We start from the raw sequence: 22,949 nt of genomic DNA on the forward strand, positions 1-22,949 counted from the left end.
AAATTGTTCGTTTATTTAAAATCAATTAAAATTTGATATTTATATTGAAATCGTATATATTTTAGATAACAAATTATTATTATTTTATTATTTTATTTAAATGAAAAATAAAAAAAAAAGTTTAAAAAATAGAGACTAACTACTGTTATATATATAAAGTTAATTACGTTATATATATTAAAAAATAATTAAAAGTAATATATATGTATATATACTAAAAGTTAGTTATATTCTAAATGAAATTAAAAAAGTTAAAAAAACAATAGAAATAGTAGATCTGCTACTATTATATATATATATATATATATTAAAAATATTAATTAAAAATATTCGAAGTGGGGTCGGGATGAGGACGGGATACTCTCTTCGTCTCTGGTCGAGGACCTGTTTTGTATCCCTAGTTTGACCATATCTCCAGTCAAATCGAAGATTTCCTATCTTGATCGAGGTGGGTACTCGATCCCGGCTGAAATTTTTGCAACCCTATTTCTATATGACCTAAGAAATAGGTTTTAATAGTAGGTTAGTTTCTTCGAGGGATTAATTAACCGTTAATCACAATTAATCAAAATTTAATTAATTAGAGATTAAATAAACAGTTAATATGGTCTCTTTCCCACCATTTAATTCAATTTCTCTGCAAAAGCCAAAAAGCTTAGAATAAAGGAACCCGGGAAACAAACGGGTCGATTACAGATTTTCCCCCCACTACTCCAAAGCTTGCTCGCGGTCATCTCCACAATTAGCAAAAGCTTCGTTCATACAGCCGGAGGAAACGGGCCTTTGCTCCGGCGAGCGGCAGCAAAAAATGGGTGCATCGTCGCCATATGAGATGAACTTGAATAGAATTCTCTCATACATCGATAGCTTAACATTGCACGTCAACCGTATCGGCCAAATGGACCAATCCCAATTATGCAGTATCTGCTTTTCCATTGCCAGGTTTGGATTTAGTTACAAATCATTTAGGGTTTCCAAGTCTGTTAATTGTTCTTGTTGTAGAACTTCGCTTTGCATGTTTCTCTTGAAATGTTGTTAGTTGAGATGATTTGCGACTGGTAATACGAATACCTACTGTTGAGATAGTTGGTAGAAAATGGAGAGTTGAGTAGTTTGTTTGGAAGAAGGCATTTGTGTGGTTGGAAAGGAAGTATTGTGTTTCAGCGTTTGTTCAGATTGTTCTGTTTGATTTGTCCTGTGTTTATGCCCTGATGGAGGTGGGATGGGCGGATTGAATGTGGGGTGGGTTCATTTGAGATTTTTACTTCACTGTAATAGTGTCAAAAAATAATTGAAGATTCACATGGTTTTTCAGAGTGAAGAAGATGATTCTGAAAGTACTTCTTCTCGTAAGAAGAGATGCCTACACATTTCGCTAGTCAGTTTCTTCCTATGGAGTATGAACGTTTAAATAAGTGGTTCCAAAACTTTTGCACACCTCCTGTATTTTTGTTTTGAAAACTCAATAGTTGCAAACAAGAGGAGCCAAAGTAACATCCTAAGGGAGCCCATCAATAATAACACTGATTGTTTAAGGAGTATAGGAGGGAGCCCCTCTATATGCAAAGGGACTTTCAGCTTTCACTAGATCTTTAAAGGGGTAGCAAAGTATACTGGGAAATTGGCTAAAGGAAGGTTCTATTGATGAGTTCTTCTATGTTGATCCAGAAAGTTCCAATATTAGCGTGAATAGTGGAAGATATATTCATTTAAACTGTAAGGGAATTTTTGAGGTGGAAAAAAAAAAAGGAAAAAGAGAAAGACGAGGCCCTGATCAACATTGGAGACTGAGACTGTTAGATTTATTATTTTAATAGAGAATTTGATGATGGACATATGATGACAACTCCTGTCAGTGAGAGTTATGATGTTGGTTTTGCAAAATATAAATGACGAGATAAGTTTTGGGGGAGAATCAAAAGATACAGGGAGAATTCAAACCAAGAGAGAGCAATGTAGCTTAAGTACTCAATAAAGAGACAAAGTCCATAGCTTTATTCTCGAAGATGCAGTGGATATGCTCCAACCAAGTCAATCGGGTGAAATTTTGATGAAAGAGATCCATAAAACTTCTTTTTCTTTGCTAAAGAAGTGTTCCATGAAGATCATCCTAAGGAAGGTCTATGATGCACGAATACTCCATTTTAGGAGGAGTGTCCGTGTTGGACATGTGTCCAACAAGCAAATTTTCATGTCCTATTTTTATTTATTTATTTTTAGTTTTAGACACGTGGTGATACAATTAGGCCACTTCCTAGACATGCTTGGAAAATTTGTTTAAAGAGAAAATGGTCCACTCTATCCCTTTATGTTGGACCTGAATTTAAAACCCAAATCAATTATATGTCAAACAAAGATAAAAAACAAAAGGAAAGCCCACTTTTTTTTTTAAACGAACATAAAAAATTGAAGTAAGAAGCGTAAACATTTCATCTCCTATAATTGTTAAGTATTCAATTGGGTGAGATTCTTGGGCCAATACGACCCCTGTTCCAATGCAACAAGCATCAACAAATATTTGGAAAGGTTTGGAGAAATCGGGTATGGCTAAGTAAGGTGGAGAGATGAGCTTGAGTTTTAGTGTATTGAAGCTATTATTTGCTTCTTTTGACCAATTAAATTGTCCTTTCTTTAGGCAATTCGTGAGGAGGGCTGCAATAGAATTAAAGTTCTTGATAAATTTTCTATAAAAAGATGCAAGACCTAAAAATGATTGGACCTCTTTAACTATGGATAGTGTTGGCCAGCTTTTGATAGCTTCAATTTTTGTTGGATCTGTTTGTATTCCCCTTGCATTAATCACGAATCCTAAGAATGATATTTGATTAGTGAGGAAAACACATTTCTTAGTATTAATAACTAGATTATTAGTAGCTAAAGTAGAGAAAACTTCCTGTAGGTAAATGAAGTGGTCGTCTGTTGTTTTGCTATAGATGAGGATATCATCGAAGTACACGATCACAAATTTGTTAATGTATGGTAGGAAAATTTGATTCATTAGTCACATGAAGGTGCTTGGGCGTTGAAGAGGCCAAACGACATCACCAACAATTCGAATAGCCCTTCATTGGTCTTGAAAATTGTCTTCCACTCATCTCCTTCCGTCATCCTTATTTGATGATAGCCACTGTGAAGGTCTATTTTGAAGAAAACTTTTGATCCAATCCAACTAATTGATCTAATAGGTCGCTGGTTCGAGGTATTGGGAAGCGGTATTTGATGGTTATCCTGTTGATTGCTCTGCTATCTGTACATAACCACCAACTGCCATTTTTTTAGGAGCAAGACGGGTTGGGACAACGCATGGACTGAGGCTTGGTTGGATGTGTTGTCTGTGCAACAAATCTTGAATAATGTCATGTAGGGCTTGGTACTCGTGACTCATTCTGTAATGGGCAAGGTGAGGAAGGGCGGTGCCCAGAATGAAATCTATGTTATATTGGATATCCCTTAAAGGTGGTAGGTCCCCAGGTCTTTTTTTGAGGTCGGGGAACTGTTCTAACATTTCGGTCAGTCCAGGGTCTACTGTGTTAGGGAAAATTTGAGTTTCTTGGCCTCTTTAACCAGAAGGGCTAAAGTAAGCGTGGATGCTTGATTGATAGCATGTTTGGAGGGAACCAAGGAAAACAATTTTCCTATTGGCTTGGTAGAATTGCTCGAATTATGGTGTGAAGTATTGGTAGGTAAAGGTAGAAGTAGTACTTTCTTTCCCATCCAATCAAGTTAATGTGTTGTCATGTCCCTTGTGTAAAGTTGGTTGTCAAATTGCCATGGGCGGCCAAGGAGAACATGTCAAGCATCCATGTCAATAACATTGCATATGATTTGATCTTTGTAGTGGCTGTTGATGGAGAGGGGCAATGTACAAATTTTGTTGACCATGGACTCACCTCCCTTTTTAATCCAGTTGGTGTAACACCAAAGATTAAAAACTCAAATGATCTGTATTATTCTCAAAATGAAGAACCTAACCCCTTATTTATAGGCAAGGGTTAGTGACACAGCTGACTTACAAACTATCAGTTATTAATAGGTAATCGGTCAACAAAAAAAAAAAAAAAAAAAAACTAAAAACAAACTAATTCACTATAAACATACTACAAACTGATACATCATATTCCTCCCTCCCTAAAAGAAACTCGTCCTCGAGTTTAAGTGGTTAAAGCTCAAAATATAATGATGATACAAAGGAAAAGTATTAAAGGACACCAATTTGACCTTCTTGTTCTCAGGGGTACCCATGTACTAAAAACCTTCTTGTTTGCAGTGTTGAAATTGATTGTAAAACAGTTGTTCGTGATGAATCGATAGAAACCTCTTTTCCATAAGGCGCGACATCTTGGGCCGACTTGTAATCGGTTGCTTCCTATATAATTCCGGTTGGATTGCAATTGATCCCACCACGCGGATGGCTCACTTTTTACCTTGAAGGACGCCAATTTGACCTTCTTGTTCTTTGGGGTACCCATGTACTAAAAAAAAGAAAAATTTAACCTCTTTAACCCAATCCATGAAAATTTTGATGTTCATTCTTCCATTGTAGGTCGGTAGATCAATGTTCAATTTGTAGTCTGAATCTTGTTTCCATGGTGGTCCTCGTTGGTTATGTCTAATCTTGCCAGTCTTGATGTGTTCCCTGTCCGTAGTATCCATAATTTGGATATTCTTGAAACCGTTCTTGATAATCTCGTTGGAAATGGTGGTTATTTTGCCACGGTTGGTCGCCTTCTTTAGAAGATTCAGAGTCATACCCCAACAAATTATGAGGGATTCGTCTATTGTGAGCTTGCTGATAATTCGGTGCACCCCTTGGACCATGTCTAACCTCAAGAAACTGTGTATTGGTGGATCTTGGTTGGTTTCTTGGAGGGGATCTTATATGTTTTTGAATTTTGACACTGAATAGAGGTTTTTCAGTTCGCCTAGCCTCTTGGAACGGTTGCACTTTGGTTTCTTGAACTTCTTGATTACCGACATTTGTTTCTTCTGCTTTACCCTTATTGCTTGAGACTTTCTTGACCTATCTTGTCAATTGTTCCATTATTTTGTGCATATCTACCATGGACGTACGCATTGATGCATAAATTTCATTGAAAAGCTCTATGGATTGCTCGATTGTGCTGAACCTTCTGTTGAGTGAGCATGGAGAAGTTGATGCTTCTGCATCTGACGAAGAAGGAGGGTTATTGCCCTTTACCACCATGAGGCCCTATCACGTAGGATGCTCTGATACCAGTCTTGAAGTAGTCCAAAATCTTGGAAAAATCTTGAAGAGTAGGAGTATTACTAATGTGTTAAGTGTTAACAAAAGATCCCTTTAAATAGACCAAAAGGGAAAGGGTTGTTACACACCTAACTACCTAACTAGATCTCAACCTACGTACCCTTTAAATAGACCTAAAGGGAAAGGGTGTTTTCACACCTAAACTAAAACAAACTAAAATTATAAAGTAATACAATTGGAAAAATCACATAATTTGACTAAAATACCCCTACATCAGTGCGCCTCACAAAAAAAAAAAAAATCCCACGCTTAAGCCCCAGAAGACTATTGCGCTTTATTGTGCCTCGAGCTCTACAAAACACTGGTTGTGGTTGTGTTTCACAGCCATGCTTGATAGATTCAAACCTCCCGTATTTTTGCATGTAGGCAAAGGTGCATAGGATAAATGTCGAGTTAGAGTAGGAGCTGAGCTCTTTTTTTTTTTTTAAAAAAAAATGTGTATAGAGGGACCAGTGGCCATTGTTCAGTTATGCTAGCATATGATAGGACTTAGGAGTGTAGTCCGTAGGAATTACCATGTGTCGTGTATTATGTTTATGTAAGAGTAGACATCTTGAATGTTGCGTGCTTATTTGTGCTTTATTGTTTTGTCTCATAGCAGACTATTAGAATATTGCTCTCAATTGTTCTACCAGCTTTGTACTATTATTGTATGCTCATATCCCCAAGTCAAATTTCTCATCGAGGATTTTTGGGTTGGGACTACTTAAAATGGATTTTCCCATTATTCTTTAACAATCTGATCTCTTGTTCTATTCTAATATCATTTCATGTGTTTGACTACACAAGTTTCGTGTTAATTTTTAGTTTCCCGCAGTGCAAGGTTACTACTGTGATCATTAATTCTTACTAGAGTGAAGAAAATCAGTTTTTTTTTCCTCCTTTAAATTCTTTTTATGTACGTGCTTTAGCTTCTGCCCATGAGCATCAATTTATCAATTATCATCTTCCTTTACTTGGTTAACGTTGATAATACAGAAGTATCGACGTTGCAATTGCGAACAATCTTTTTCCATCTAAAGCTCACGGTTTACCCATTCTCTTCAAACAGGTAATGTCTTTTATTCTAGATGTACATGGATTTCTGATGTTTTCAATATATTTTCCCCTCAAGTCACTCGTTTTGAAAGGCAATTATGTCACTTCCCATTTCTGTTAGAAAAAAAAGTACCTTTTTTTTAGCAGCAATTTAGGATGGTGTCATGATATGACTCTGGCCAATTGAAGGCTTTTTGGGCATAATTTACATTATGTGATTAATTTTCTTGCCCTAGAATGTCCAATTTCTGTCGCATCACCTGTTAGGTTTCATTCCTTGTTCTTGTACAATCACACAATGGTACAGCTTCCTAAATAGTTTGACTGTTCATCTTCAAATTATTTTGCAATTCTTGTTTTGGTTCTAAGCTATGCCTTAGAGATCTTGGAAGGACATTCAATAGGTTGAGATTGCAATGCCTATTAATTAGTTGAAACCTTAGCGTTTGTGGGATAAAGATGTTGGGGCAAAGGCTTGTATTTGGATTTGTAAGATGCGTCGTTATCCTATCTGTATAATATGTAGATTGGGTTGTGGCCTCATGTTAAATGATCTTATATCAGTTCTTTATTCAGAATTTTGTATCCGGTTGCAATGTCTTTTCTATTATAAGTTTGCTTGAGCACTAGTTCACATAGAATATTTATTTGTCCAGTTATGTCAGATGAAACATTCTCATCGCTTAAAAGCAGCACTCATGGTGCTCATGATAACCGTCAAGGTATGTTTTTCTTGTCTTTTACTTCATATTTGTTTATGATACAATGTTTTCTTTTTATAAAACTCAAGGTTTGATTAAATATTTGTGTTATTGAATCAAAATTTGTTTGAGATGAGTAGTAATCTGTTAAAAATAAGTAAACTTCAACAGCACCTCCAAGGGATGAAAGTTGGACAGTATTTAGGTGAGTAGCTTGCGGATGATGTTTATCTATGGAGAAAGTATGATTTTTTTCCACTCGGTTTATCTCTTTGAGTCATGCTGCTTTAAGTTTAAATTGGAGGAGAAAAGGAAGTTTCATTCTTTCTAGACCAGGTTATATTTAGGTGAGTAGCTTGCAAATGATGTTTATCTATGGAGAAAGTATGATTTTTCCACTCGGTTTATCTCTTGAGTCATGCGGCGTTAAGTTTAATTTGGAGGAGAAAAGGAAGTTTCATTCTTTTAGACCAGGTAGCAATGGCCCCTTAACCGCATAGAAGAGGAAAGGATTTAATGAGGGGCCTCAAGTACGGATTTCTCATCATCAAACTAAGAACAATGGCCATCTTCGAAAAAAATTTTAACTTCTATAAAATCTTTATCATCATGAAGCTTGTTTTTTTATAGTGGACTGCAACTTTGCGAGTATGCGTACAAGGCTTGTTTCGAAAAAGGAGTGATTTGACTGGGAAAACCCATTGTGGTGGGTTAAAATTTCTACTGTTAAATGAATGAATAGTTTGGAAGAAATTTGATGTTGAGCGGTACGCTAGTGTCTTGGAGAAAGGAGTTGAAATATTCTGATGAAAAATAGAGTAGGGAAAAGAAAATAGCACACCAAGAATTTACGTGGAAAACCATAATTAGGGAGAAAAACCACGGGATAAGGGGATTCTTATTAGAAAACTGATACAAAGAAATACAACAGACCAACAGCTTAAATAGAGAACAGGGAAACTCTAGGGTACAATGAAAAAGACAAAATTGCCCCTAGAGTGCAAAACCCTAATTTCAACACTCCCCTTCAAGTTGGGACGTAGATGTCAATAAGACCCAACTTGCTCACACATGCGTCAAACAACTGTCTGGGTAGTCCCTTTGTTAGGACATCTGCAATCTGTTGATTGGAAGGAATACAAGGAACACAAATGTTGCCAATATCAAGTCTTTCCTTGATAAAATACTGGTCAATCTCCACATGCTTTGTTCTGTCATGTTGAATAGGGTTATTTGCTATGCTTATGATTGCTTTATTATCACAGTAGATTTTTATTGGACCGGTATGCTCTTGATCAAGGTCTTTCAAAACTTTTTCAAGCCAGATCTCTTCATAGATTCCCAGACTCATGGCCCTGTATTCTGCCTCGGCACTACTTCTGGCAACGACACCTTGCTTTTTGCTTCTCCATGTAACAAGGTTGCCCCACACAAAGGTACAATACCCTGATGTTGATTTTCTGTCTACTACAGATCCTGCCCAATCAACATCAGTGTAAGCTTCGATGCATCGCTTTTCAGTTTTCCTGAACATCAAGCCTTTCCTTGGAGAGGTTTCCAGATATCTCAAAATGCGCTCTACTGCCCTCATGTGTTCTTCGTATGGAGACTGCATGAACTGACTTATCATACTCACTGCATAAGAGATGTCGGGTCTAGTATGAGATAAATATATTAATTTCCCAACAAGTCATCGATATCTTTCTTTGCTCACTGGAATACTTTTACTCATATTACTTAACTTTGCATTTGCTTCTATAGGGGTATCAACTGGTTTGCAACCCGTCATACCTATTTCCTTAAGCAAGTCCAGAGTATACTTCCGTTGGGAAACGAAAATTCCTTCTCTTGATCGAGCTACTTCCATTCCAAGGAAGTATCTTAGTTTTCCAAGGTTCTTGATCTCGAATTCTTCAGTCATCTTTGCCTTCAATCGGTCAATCTCTGAGGTATCATCGCCTGAAATAACAATGTCATCAACATAGACAATCAAAACTGCAATTTTCTTGGATACAGACCTTTTAGTAAACAGAGTATGATCAGAATGACCCTGTTTATATTCTTGGGACTTTACAAACATAGTAAATCTGCCAAACCAAGCCCTTGGTGACTGTTTTAGCCCATATAAGGACTTTCTCAATCTGCAAACTCAGTGATTAAATTGTTTCTCGTATCCTGGGGAAGGACTCATATAGACTTCTTCCTCCAGTTCTCCATTGAGAAAGGCATTCTTCACATCAAGCTGGTGAAGGGGCCAATCCTTATTAACTGCAACAGAAAGGAGGACCCGAACTGTGTTTAGCTTTGCAACTGGCGAAAAGGTCTCGGAATAATCAACCCCAAAAGTCTGAGTAAAACCTCTGGCAATTAATCTGGCTTTGTATCTGTCAACAGTTCCATCGGGCCTATACTTTATTGTGAACACCCATTTACATCCGACTGCTTTATGACCATTTGGAAGATTGACTTGATCCCACGTATGATTTTTCTCGAGAGCTCTCATTTCTTCCATAACTGCGGCTTTCCATTCAGGACTTTCCAACGCTGTGTGTATACTATTTGGTATCACCACTGTATCTAGGTTTGTAGTGAAGGCCTTAAACTCAGGAGATAAATTACTATAGGACAAGTAACTCCACAACGGATATTTAGTACATGATCTCGTACCTTTCTATAGGGCAATCGGAAGATCAAGGGATTCATCTCTATCATTACTTTTTTCTGACATACTGCATTTTCCCTCCGGTTCTGTTATTTTCCCACTCTCAACATTTTTTTCAGCGGGAATAAGAGATGCTTCTTTTCCAGGTTCTACCATGTCCTTAAGAGTCACACAATCATCTGTCTCTGCACCATCATCGACCTCAATCACATCCTTGCTGTCATTATCTTCCCTGCTTTTGCTCTCAACATTTTCAACACAAGCATCAGTTTTATCACATTTATTATCATGATCAGGGATAGGATTACTAGTACCTGGAACTGATCTCTGTTCAGACTCATGAACTGGAGCCGGAGAGATAATAGGCGGCGCTATTTCCTTCCTGAGATTCTTTCTATAGTATGTGATCCAAGGGACTTGTTTGGTTGGGAGGATAGGTGCGTTGGAACTGATACTGACATCAAGGATGGGTTCAGGTTCGGGTAAGGCAGAAAGGCTGGGACCCCAATTAGTTTCTTCACTGGAATGCTCCCCCTGAAGAGAACCATTGAGAAAGAATCAAAAACGCATTTTTGTGCCCGAGGGATAAACTTGGTACGAGGTCCGTGTGTATGGATGAACACCACACAGCCAAAGACACGAAGGGGTACATTAGAAAGAAGTCTGGAATTTGGGTAAGACTCTTTGAAGAAATCTAAGGGGATTTGGAATTTTAGGACCCGGGATGACATGCGGTTTATTAAATGGGCTGCTATCAAGATAGCATCACCCCACAAATAAGAGGGAAGAGAAGTTAACAACATAAGAGAGCGGGCAACTTCAACGAGGTGATGGTTTTTCCGTTCGGCCACTCCATTTTGTTGAGGAGTGTACGCACAGGAACTCTAATGGACAACACCTTTGGAGACAAGGAATTCACGTAAGGCGTTACTAAGGTATTCTCAATCATTATCACTCTGAGAATAGCGATTTTAGTGTTGAACTGGGTTTCTATAGAATTGTAAAATTGTTGGAAAATTGAAGTGACTTCTGATTTATCTGTCAGAAGGAAAACCCAGGTTAGTTGAGTATGATCGTCAATAAAGGTTACAAACCAACGCTTCCTAGTTATGGTAGTGACTGGTGAAGGACCCCAAACATCGCATGGAACAGAGTAAACGGTTTAGAGGGCATATAGGGCTGGGAAGAGAAAGAAACACGAGGCTGTTTGGCCTGGACACACATCACATTTCAATTTAGAAATATTAATGTTGCGAAAAAGATGAGGAAACAAATAATTCATATACTGGAAATTAGGATGGCCAAGGCGATAATGCCATAACATATAATCAGTTTCAGAAATAGAAAAATGTGAAGAAAACAAACTAGTCCTATCACATATCCTAAAGGAAGCTTCTTCAGTGAGGAAATAGTCCCCTGTCATGCCGGGTAGTGCCAATCGTCATCCCTGAGTTCAGATCCTGAAAAACAACATCATCAGGTGAGAAGATAACACGACACTACAAATCTCTTGTAAGTTTACTAATAGATAACAGATTGTAAGACACTTTTGGCACATGCAACACATCTTGGAGTATTAAGCCGACAAAGGGTGACACCCGTCCTTTTCCAGCAATGGGGACAAAGGACCCATCTGCAATTCTGATTCTTTCATTTCCAGCACTAGGTTGATAAGATAAAAATTGATCAGAAGAGCCAGTTAAGTGATCTGTGGCTTCCGAGTCTAATATCCACGGTTTATTACCAGTTATACTCACAAGGCCAAAGGAGTGAAAAGTACCTGTATGGGCGATTGCACTTACACCAACTGTAGTAGTAGTACTCTGAGTAGTTTCCTGATTCTGAGTCTGAGTATCTCCAGTAACAGATTCACCTACAAAAGCCCGACTTGGTTGTCGTTTCTTACCATTTGGCGGTCGGCCGTGAAGTTTCCAGCACTGATCTTTAGTGTGCCAGGGTTTTTTGCAATGTTCACACACTGGGGCGGCTTACTGTTCTATTTATCTTTTACAGGGCCTGATGTTTTGAAAACAACGGAATCTGTTGGTGTTACGAGTGTACTGTTCATGGCCCTCGACCTATCTTCCTCCAGGCGAACTTCAGAACAGACTTCCATTAGGGATGGTATAGGTCTGGTCCCCAATATAGGACTTCGTACTGTATCAAATTTAGAGTTGAGTCCTGCAAGAAAGTCATACACGCGATCCGTTTCTTTAGACTGATAATGTAACACTCCTCCACAAGGACAGTTCCAAATCATTTCATGGCACAAATCCATCTCTTACCACAATAGAGATAGCTTGTTAAAGTAAGCAGTAACGTCCATCGTTCCCTGTTTGCATTAATGGACCTGCTTACGTAGAGTATATAAACGTGACGCATTCTGTCTCCTGGAATAGAGTTTTTGGTCTGCCTCCCAAATATCACGGGCTGTAGCTGTATACAATAAAGGTTTTCCAACCTGAGGTTCCATACGTCCAATCAAAATCGATCTCAACAAAGAATCCTCTCCTTTCCACATTCGCTCTTGGGGATCACCGATCCTTGGTTTTGGTATTTCACCTGTCAGATATCCAAATTTGTGACGGCCCTCAAGGGTCATTTTAATAGATTGGGACCAAGAGAAGTAATTATCACCATTCAACTTTTCTCCTATAATAATTCCAGAAGAATTGCCTATAGTTCCAGATCGTAAATTCGAGGGGTAAATAGGGAACGAAGTTACTGAGTTTTCAGGGTATGGGTTTTGATTTGATTTGATCTTGGATGTCGATCCTAGGGGTTCCCCAATAGCAGCAAGCTGCTGCTGAAATATCTCGTTCTGTTGTTTAATCTGCAACTGCAACTGGGTAAGTTGATCTTGGATTATATTTCCTTGGTCCTAGTGGTATGATGAAGATTCATCCCCTCCAAACTCATCCATGATCGGTGAAAACTGCCCCATTCGGTTGCTCATACCCGATTGGAAAATACCCATACTTCTTCCATCTGTCCTTTGGCGCGGCAGAGGTTGAGATGAGACACTGATCTGAGAGGAGAAGGCCGGTGGCAACTGGACTGATTGGCGCTGGGCATCACGGATCTAGACTGATTGGCGCTGGGTATAGTAGATCGGGGCTCCAAGTCGTCGGTCGGCGGCGTCTAAGATCGGCCGAACAGGTTTCGAGTGGCCGGTCGCTGGTCACCCTCGTCTGCGCACGTCCGAACCGGATGACCGTCTTCATCTGCGCGCGGTTGGATCAAATGGGTAGCAGCTGGTTCGCTGGTTGCCGGTTGCTGGGTCTAGCGGCGGTTGTTGGGTCTGCGAAGGAGGCGACCGGCGGTGGGTAGGGCGGTGGCGGCTGGTCTTCACGGAAGTGGGGAAGAAGGGTTTGGAAGTACCTGTCAATGGTGTTTTTGGATAATACTGGTTATATCTGGGTTATTGGTTTGGGATTCTCCTGTTGGATTTTCCTCAATGGTGGCCAGGGTTTCGTCTCCATGCTCTGATACCATGATGAAAAATAGAGTAGGGAAAAGAAAATAGCACACCAAGAATTTACGTGGAAAACCTTAATTAGGGAGAAAAACCACGAGATAAGAGGATTCTTATTAGAAAACCGATACAAAGAAATACGACAGACCAACAGCTTAAATAGAGAATAGGGAAACCCTACGGTACAATGAAAAAGACAAAATTGCTCCTAGAGTGCAAAATCCTAATTTCAACATATTCAATGTGGAAATTCTTTGTCTACCTTAGGCCTTAGGGATAATAATTGGTGCCGTGTCCACTAAGTTGCTTCCGGATTAGGAACATGGATTCTTTTCTTAAAGTTATAAAAGGGCGCAAAAGGAGTTTTGTGTATGGAAGGAAGTGAATCTTACTGAAACATGCCTTTGTGATCACTAGACGAAATCTTTGTAATGATTGGATTGTAATTGTTGGAGCCTTGAGGAACAAAGTTAATTCATAAAGTGGGCTTAATCTAGTCATGTGGAGATAAGCCTTTTTAATTGTAGAAACATGAGGAAGCTGATGGGTTGTCCAATTTGTCTGGTGGACAAAAGTTGGAATTCTTTATTCTAAATTTGAAATGTGGAATGTCAAAAAGCATGGAAAACGAGATGCAATTCCTAGCTATGATGGATAGGTAGATTAAAGTTTCATACATTTGATGTTATGGACGAAAGATATCTTTGAAGCGTGAAGGCCTCATCTAATGTGTTTCAGAAACTGTCAATTTGATCGATCTTTTTGTATCTTCTATAGAAGGTAAAATAAGAAGTCATGACAGAAAATGCTCAAGTGATCCCTGGTACTTTAAATGCAAGAAATGTTATTTTAAACTTGTTTTTATTTTTATTTTTTCTTAATGAATAATTGAGAGAGAAAAAAGGAAAGACTATAAGGCATACAAATTCTAAATTAAAGGAGTAGAGCTATAAGAAATGACTCTAATCAAGTAAAATATGATTTGCTAGATAATTGCAAAAAGACTTTGATATTGAGGCTCTAGTCCCAAAAAAGATACATGGAATCAAACAAGGGATCAATCATCATTGACAGATCTTTCACTCTAAAGACTTCCTAAAATTTCTCAAACGTTGACTAAAATAGAAGGGCCCTCATGTCACTAAAGGGATGAAGAAGGAACTCTTCGATCGGCCTCAGTTGAGTTTGATAAAAGGGAGTGGTCCATTTCAGCCTCGGGTCTTTTCACGATCAACTCTCTTAAAATCCACCTTTCTCCCTCCTCCCCTTTGGATAACTCTCTCTTCTCGGCCTTGTGGAAGACTAATAGCCCTCGAAGAATTAGCATTCTCGTCTGGATAATGCTTTATGGTCAGCAGAATGTAGCCTCGGTTTTACAAAGCAAGTTGCCATCCAACTCTCTCCCCCCTTCAATCTGCCCATTGTGCCTACATTCTAACGAAGATCGTCTCCACCTCTTCTTTGCATGCTCTTATTTAGTTTTGTGCTGGGAGAAGTTGCTGTCCATCTTCAATCTCTCATGGGTTATGAGTAATGATTTCAGGGGAAACGTGCTGCAGCTTTTAGTTGGAACAAGCCTCCATAGTTCCAGCCGATTACTTTGGATTAACGCGGTCAAAGCTCTTTTGGTAGATCTATGGTTTGAGAGAAATCAACGGGTGTTTCATGATAAATCTCTTGGGTGCCAAGATCGCCTCGAATTTTCCCGTCGTCATGCTTCTTCTTGGAGTATCCTTCCAAGCCTTTTAATAGCTACAGTTTAACAGATTTCAATCTCAACTGGAGAGCTTTTATCTCCCATCCCAACGGTGGATCTTAGCTTCGTCAGCTGTTTGTTCTTCCTTGGTTATTTCAGTCTATCTTGTTTTGAGTTCTCCCCCTTTTTTGGCCATTGTTTGGGCTTAGTAGTGCTGTTTGTTTTTATTCTCTTATTATTAGTTTTAATTTTCTTTTCTTGGATGTGATGAGGGTGCTAAGGGGGTGTCAACCTAGTTGAGATGCCCGGGTGCGCTTGCTGATCCTTTTGGTCTTTGCTTTGCTCATTGTATAATCCTCTTGTACTTTGAGCTCTAGCTCATAATTTTCTTAATATAATGAATCGTTTGCTTTTCAAAAAAAATAAAGGAACTCTTCGATCATGGAACTGGAACTCTCCGACTGGGCTAACTGAAAATCAAACACCTAAGCAATTCCATACATCTGCATTTCTATACAAAATATAACACTGCAACCTTATCAGACAAGGTACCTTTGTTGAAACATGATTCAAGGTATCAATACTTTAGTGAAGAATCTGCCGCATAAAAAATTTAACTATATTGAAAATTTTCACCTTTCACAACGAGGAAAACACAGTGTAACTAGAAAGAAGAATCCATCAAACATTGAAAGGAGGTAAAAGAAAACTCTTTGGAAGGATTAGGACCCCAAGGACGAAGGTCTCTTCCATCATGACCAATCTGGAACTCTCCAATCAAGGACAAGAGAGCAACAATATCCGTCTTTTTCCTATTGGACAATGGATGACACATCCCAAGAGAAAAAGAGGGTGTGCTTCTTGAATTTAGGACAAAAGCTACCAAATGATTTTTCATAGAGGACAGATGGTATAAATGAGGAAACAAAGAGGAGGACTATCCTTTGTCAAGGAAAACCATTAGATATTGTTGTTGAAGCTTTTGTCATTATTGTTTCATTTGCTCTAATCCAAAAATAAAAAAAAAGCTGTTTTATTTGTTATGTTTGATAGTTTTTTTTTTTTTTTTTTGGGTTGGTAGTTAGTTGTTATTTACTAGCTTTCAGAACGTAGCCTTCTGTCTTTTTTTTTTTAAAGGAAACAAGTCTCTTTATTCATTAAGAAAATGAAGTGAGACTAATGCTCAAATTACAAGAAAACCAAAAGGATCAGCAGGTGCACCTGGATATCTCAACTAGGTTGACACCCCCTTAGCACCCATCATCACATCCGAACACTAGAAGTAAAAGGAAATCCTCTAAATTTAATGTAATACAATGGGATACAAAACTTAAAAACAAGAGCAAAAAACAGAGCTGGAAAAACTAAGAAAAAGAAAACACGGCCATGAAAGCTAAAAGCTCTTTGTAGCAGGGACTTCAGAATGCCGGAGAAAGAAATGCATGCCAATTTAGACTGATTTCCTGACTAGAGTAGGCTGCAAAGGAGCTTGTGAGGGAGCACCAAAGAGAGGCTTTAAGCTTGGCTGCTTCATATCTTGAAAACCATGGAGTTTCCTTGTCTTGGAAGACTCTTTGGTTCCGTTCAAACCACAACTCAGCTAACACAGCCTTTACAGCATTGACCCACAATATTTGATGAGATTTCTTGAGATTTGGACCTATCAACAGCTGCTGAACATTAACTCTAAAATCTGCCCCAAAAACCCAACTTAATTTAAAGACATTGAAGAGTGATAACCAACAGTTTTGTGCATAAATGCAATCGAAAAGAAGGTGTTGGAGATCCTCCTAATCCCTTTTACACAAAGCACATCTTTTGGGAGAGATGTAATGGGAGGCAAGCTTCTTTTGCAGCACACTTGAGTAGTTTAGAGTTCCATAAATCATTATCCAAAGGACTATATTTACTCTCCTCGGACTTTTGGACTTCCAAAGAGCTTGACTTAAGAGAGTATCAATTCGAGGGGCTTTGCGAAGGTGCTTGGCTAAGGATTTAACCGAAAAAATTCCATTGAATTCCAATGACCAAGTCCGTGAGTCAGGATGATCTTGCATTTTTAGATGTGAGATTAGGCTTAACAACTCTTGAAATTCAGTGATCTCTTCATCTTTCAATAATCTTGCACTTGGCACATCTTACTTCAAGAAGATCGGGGTTGGAGATGGCAGACCAGGGGTTTTGAAAGGAAGTGTGCTTTCTGATAAAGTGCCTGGGGAAGGGCTGAAGCCCGAACGACTTTCTTTTAATTGAAGTGAGAGACTTGTTTGACTTACTTCTTTTCAATTTTTGGAGTCGGAGGGGAGCAAAAGTCTGTTGCCGTGGACGGGAGTTCTGATTAGTGTTCATGTCGTGGAAGTTCTTTTCTTGTTCCTTCACTTAAAAAAAAGATTCCTATAGATTTTCTATACTCAAATGGGTGAGAAAGTTGCAGATTCTCAGTTTCAAATTACGTTTTGTTTTTTTGTTTTTTTAAAGGAAAGTTTTTAGGGCTAAGAGGTCATGAGTTCAATCCATGTAACCACCTACCAAAGGATTTAATATCCTACGAGTTTCCTTGACACCCAAATATTGTAGGTTCAGGCGGGCTGTCTTGTGAGATTAGTCGAAGTGCACATAAACTAGTCCAGACATTCATGACTACCGGAATATTTTTTTTTTTTTTAACCATGTAGTTTTCTTTCTGGTCAAGGAGCAGAATATGACTCTCACTAATGTCATCGCTACCAAATCTAGACAACTCACTCAAAGAAGTATCTTCTTCTTGCACAAGAAACAAGGACTGAAGAACATACTATTAATGCTGAAGGTTCCTTAGCTTCCATCAATCTTGGCACTCAAGATTCATCCAAGAGGAATATCTTTACTGACCAACAAAAAGGAAATAAAAAATTTCAGAATAGTAGAGGGAGAGGATGACATTCTCAGAATAAAAGAGGATGATGGAGCTGGAATAATTGTAAAAAAACCACGGTGTCATTTGTGTATCAAGTGTGAGCATACAATTTTAAAATATTATTTTCGATCTCATCCTTCATTTCATTAAATTGGTAATTAAAATGGAGGTTACAATGGGAATAACAAAAATTATCCGTAGGCTCAGACCACTTAACATAATTCCCAAGTGCAAGCCATTGTGTTATCTTTATTGAAAGATAGGAAGAAAAGAGACAAGACAAGGTTTACGTGGAAAATCCTAATCCAGGGAGAAAAAATCACGATAGTAAAGTTTCATTATTTAATGTCATACATACAAGAGACCCCAACCTCATATATAAATAGAAGGAGGGAAACCCTAATTTTAGTAGGTATAAAGGAAAAGACAAATATGCCCTTAGGGCTAATGCACCATATTTCAACACTCCTCCTCAAATTGGGGCATAGATATCAGCAAGACTCAACTTGCTAACACAAGTTTCAAACGTCTGTCTTGGTAATCCTTTGGTAAGAACATCTGCAACCTGTTGGATTGAAGGGACATAGGGAATACAGATAACCCCATGGTCTAACTTCTCTTTAATAAAGTGTCTGTCAATTTCAACGTGCTTGGTTCTATCATGTTGTACTGGATTGTTGACAATACTGGTGGCAACCTGTTAGGAACCCTCCTAACAAGAACGGTACTAAAAGATATAGAAAAACTAAAGGACAATTCAATTATAGAAATATAGGAAAATGTATTGAAATATGCTATAAACTCACAAACTAACAAGATAAATCCTAGCCTTTCGAGAGCGCTAGTCTCTCCCAAATTCCCAAATGGAAATTCCCACCAAATTCTTCACACTCCTACCACTCCCACTCCTATTTATAGCCATATTCACTAACTAACTTCCTTTCTAATTACTTTATACCCCTTTACTAATACCAATACCAATACCAATATTCTCCTAATAGTCCTACTATTTCTATACAAGGGGCCTTACAATACTCGCCCTTCGAAGATACCTTGTCCTCAAGGTGTGCTTACAAAACACAATCACAAAATTGGGCAACAATTTTTTTTTTTTTTTTTTTATTAAAAAAAAAACCCATAACTCCAGTAGTGTGCTCTTCAATCTTGAAAGAGGAATTCTTCTCTTCAGCTTTGGAAAGCTATTGGATCCAATTAGTTCCCTTAACTTCAGCCCATAGCCCAAAATCATCCTTCAGCCCATAGAGCAGCCCAAGAGAAGAAGCTCTCAGCTTTTGACATGTGCTGAGCCCCACATTTAGAAGAAAATTGTTCCACTTCAGCAGCATAAAAAATCTGCCCTAAATTACTTCTAGAGCAAAGCAAGAATTGGGCTTCTTTCCCAATTCCCAGCCCATAATCCCAACCAAAATTAATGCTGCCTTTTGCTCCAACTACTGGCCCATCGCCTGACAAAAAATATTGGTTGCATAAAACGAAATGGGCCCAAAAGCCCTTGCTGGCTTGCAAAAATATTGGGCTTCTCTTACTAGCACATTAACCCACACCTTTTCTTCAGCCTTGGAAGGATAATGGGCTTCTCCTTGTACTTCAGCCCATGAACTAGACTCCTGGATAATGCTGCAACTTCTTTTCATCACCTGACACTTCACGTGGGCAGGGATTAATTTTCCCACCACCTCAAGAAAACTGCAGCAGTCCCAAGCCTTCATCTCCCTCCATTGCCGACAACCTTCCTCTGCACATTTCAGCAATTTCACCCTCTTCTTTTTCTTCATCTCTAACTGCACGCCTCCTTCTGCCGTCGTCAACCACTCTTTCATACGCCGATAATCGTCGATGTTTGGTAGTTCAGATGGTCGTTCAACTCCGTCGCACAGAATCCTAACCGTTTCCTCTTGCCATCGGCCTCCCCTGTTATGTCTCCTTATCCGACCACCATAGCTTGACCCTGTCTTCGATGTTTAGTGCCTCCGATCTCGTCGTTCTCCCAATATCTTCGACTCGTGCAATCGTTAGCAAGCCCTTCGGTCGTCGTCGCCTTTTCTTATGCCTACGTCCTTGGTTTTCCGGCCATTTGCTCGACGGATATCTCCTTTTCTCACGCTTCTTCTTCTGCACACTCCTTCGCCTCTCTGAACACAGGTTTGTCGTGATGTTCTTCTTTTCACGCCATTCTTGTTCTGCCTCAGGTTTCATCGGGGCTTCTCCTTCCTTTTCTTTTGGCCTGATCGATTCATTCCCCCTCGTTTTTCTAGAAGTGCCCTAGGGTAGGATCTTCGTCTTCCAGCCACTTTTCGAACTCGTCTGGATAGTTTTCGAACAAGGTTTTCCTTTTCTTCTTTGATGGTTGTTAGTCTTTTTTCTCTCTCTCTCTGTCTTCACATCTTTGCAGGTAATCCTTCAATGTTTGTTGCATTGATTCCAAGATCTTGAACACCTCATGTAGCCTATCACACATTGTATCTGAATCTATAGCAATATGCCCGGAATGAATAGGCTCTGATACCAATTTGTTAGGAACCCTCCTAACAAGAACGGTACTAAAAGATATAGAAAAACTAAAGGACAATTCAATTATAGAAATATAGGAAAATGTATTAAAATATGCTATAAACTCACAAACTAACAAGATAAACCCTAGCCTTTCGAGAGGGTTAGTCTCTCCCAAATTCCCAAATGGAAATTCCCACCAAATTCTTCACACTGCTACCACTCCCACTCCTTCTATTTTTAGCCATATTCACTAACTAACTTCCTTTCTAATTACTCTTATACCCCTTACTAATACCAATACCAATATTCTTCTAATAGTCCTACTATTTCTATACAAGGGGCCTTACACAACCTTATTATCACAATACAGCTTCATGGGACCCAGATTGTCCTAGTGAAGATCAGCCAAAACTTTCTGTAACCATATTTCTTCACACTCCCAGGCTCATAGCTCTATACTCTGCCTCAACATTGCTTCTAGCAACTGTACCTTGTTTTTTCTCCGCCAGGTCACCAAATTTCCCCATACAAAGGTACAATATCCCGAGGTTGACTTTTTATCTGGCAGTGAACCTGCCCAATCTGAGTCAGTATATGCTTTGATGCTCCGTGTGTCATATTTTTGAAAACTAAGTGCTTCCCTGGGGTAGACTTCAGATATCTCAGAATTTGAGTCACTGCTTCCATGTGTTCCTCATACGGATTTTGCATGAACTGACTTACCACACTCATAGCATAGGAGATGTTGGGTCTAGTATGAGATAGGTAAATCAGTTTCCTACAAGGCGTTGATACCTTTCCTTCTTTACAAGAACTCCTTCCATAATGTTTTTCAGTTTGTCATTGACCTCAATAGGAGTGTCAATGGATTTGCATCCAGTCATTCCCGTTTCCTTTAATAGGTCCAGAGTGTACTTTCGTTGAGACACTGATATTCCTACTTTCAATCTCGCCACTTCCATCCCGATAAAATACCTCAGACTACCAAGAACTTTGATCTCAAATTTGCCTGTCATCCTTTGTTTTAATTTAACAATTTCTGTCGTATCATCCCCTGATAAAATGATATCATTGACATAAACCACCAAAACAACAATCTTCATTGAAAGTGATTTTTTGGTGAACAATGTATGATCAGAATGCCCTTGAACAAACCCTTGGGATTTAACAAACATTGTGAACCTATCGAGCCACGCTCTCAGAGACTGTTTCAACTCATATAAGGACTTTTTGAGTCTGCAAACATGGTTCCCAAATTTAGCTTCGAAACCTGGAGGAGGACTCATGTAAACCTCCTTTTCTAACTCACCATTCAGGAAGACATTTTTTACATCCAGTTGATGTATAGGCCAATCCTTATTCACAGCAACAAATAGAAGAACTCGGATCGTGTTGAGCTTAGCCATTGGGGAAAACGTTTCTAAATAATCAATCCCATACGTTTAAGTAAACCCTTTAGCAACTAACCTGGCCTTATATCTCTTGAGCGTTCCGTCAGACTTATACTTCACTGTGAACACCCATTTGCAACCAACTGTCTTGTGACCTCTAGGGAGAGCGACTAAATCCGAAGTCTGGTTCGCCTCGAGAGCTCTCATTTCTTCCATAGGAGGGAACATCCCTTATATATACAACTGTGATAGCCAATTATGGAAAAACTTATAACAGTAAAAAAATTGTATATATGGTAAGAATAAGAATAAATGCAAATTACAGGGAATAAATTTCATATGGACAAGGTAAGAAGAGGGTTTCCATATTCAACACTCCCCCTCAAGCTGGGTAGTATATGTTGATTAAGTCCAGCTTGGTTTTTAAGTCTTCAAACATATTCTTGAATAGGGCCGTTGTTAGTATGTCAGCAATTTACCTCTTGATAGGTATGTAGTTGAGTGAGATGCTTTTGTTTTCAATTTTTTCTTTAATAAAGTGCCGATCAATGTCCACATGTTTTATGCGATCATGATGGACTGGGTCTTTGGCGATACTTATAGTAGCTTGATTATCCAGTGTACCTCCATTGGTTCTTCTGATTTGATTTTAAGTTCAAATAGAATGCTTTTGAGCCACATTCCTTCATATATTCCTTGAGCTAGAGCTCTTAGTTCAGCTTTGGCACTACTCTTGTATACTACAGATTGTTTCTTACATCGCCAGGTGACTAAATTTCCCCAAACAAAGGTGCAATATTCGGAAGTTGATCTTCTATCTATTTTTGAGCTTGCCCAATCGGCATCTGTGAAGATTTTGATGTTTCTTCTCTTAGATTTCTTGAAGTATAATCCCTCTCCTGGAGTTCCTTTCAAGTACCTGAGTATTTTGTATACAACTTGCATATTGTCTTCTGTTGGACTATTCATAAATTGACTAACAAAGCTAACTGCAAAATAGATATCAGGTCTTGTGAGTTAGGTAAATCCATTTTCCAACTAGCCTTTGAAAAACTGATCTTTGTTAACCATTTTGTGATTGTTTTCTTTGATTATGTGATTGTTTGTGTCAATTGGGGTATTAGCGGGCTTGCATCCAAGCATTCCAGTTTCCTTTAATAGGTCAAGGACATATTTTCTTTGAGAAATGCTCAAGGCTGTTTTTGAGCGGGCCACTTCCATTCTTAGGAAGTATTTAAGGTTGCCTAAGTCTTTTACTTCGAATTCCTTGGCTAAAAGAAGTTTTAGATTTC

At 38.7% G+C, this 22,949-nt stretch overlaps 1 protein-coding gene across 1 annotated transcript in view; it reads left to right on the forward strand.

Annotated features, from left to right (window-relative positions):
- The first annotated feature begins 618 nt into the window (after positions 1-618).
- LOC120069093 (RING/U-box superfamily protein) overlaps positions 619-22,949 on the forward strand; it is a 59,652-nt gene continuing 37,321 nt past the window's right edge. Inside the window, exons 1-3 of the mRNA XM_090308653.1 lie at positions 619-942; positions 6,263-6,335; positions 6,979-7,044. Coding sequence (XP_090164779.1) covers positions 809-942; positions 6,263-6,335; positions 6,979-7,044 — 273 coding nt within the window. The 5' untranslated portion in view covers positions 619-808. The remainder of the gene's footprint in view (positions 943-6,262; positions 6,336-6,978; positions 7,045-22,949) is intronic.

The sequence above is a fragment of the Benincasa hispida genome, chromosome 12, assembly GCF_027475165.1.
Source record: "Benincasa hispida cultivar pf3 chromosome 12, pf3_genome.v1.1, whole genome shotgun sequence".
NCBI lineage: Eukaryota > Viridiplantae > Streptophyta > Magnoliopsida > Cucurbitales > Cucurbitaceae > Benincasa > Benincasa hispida.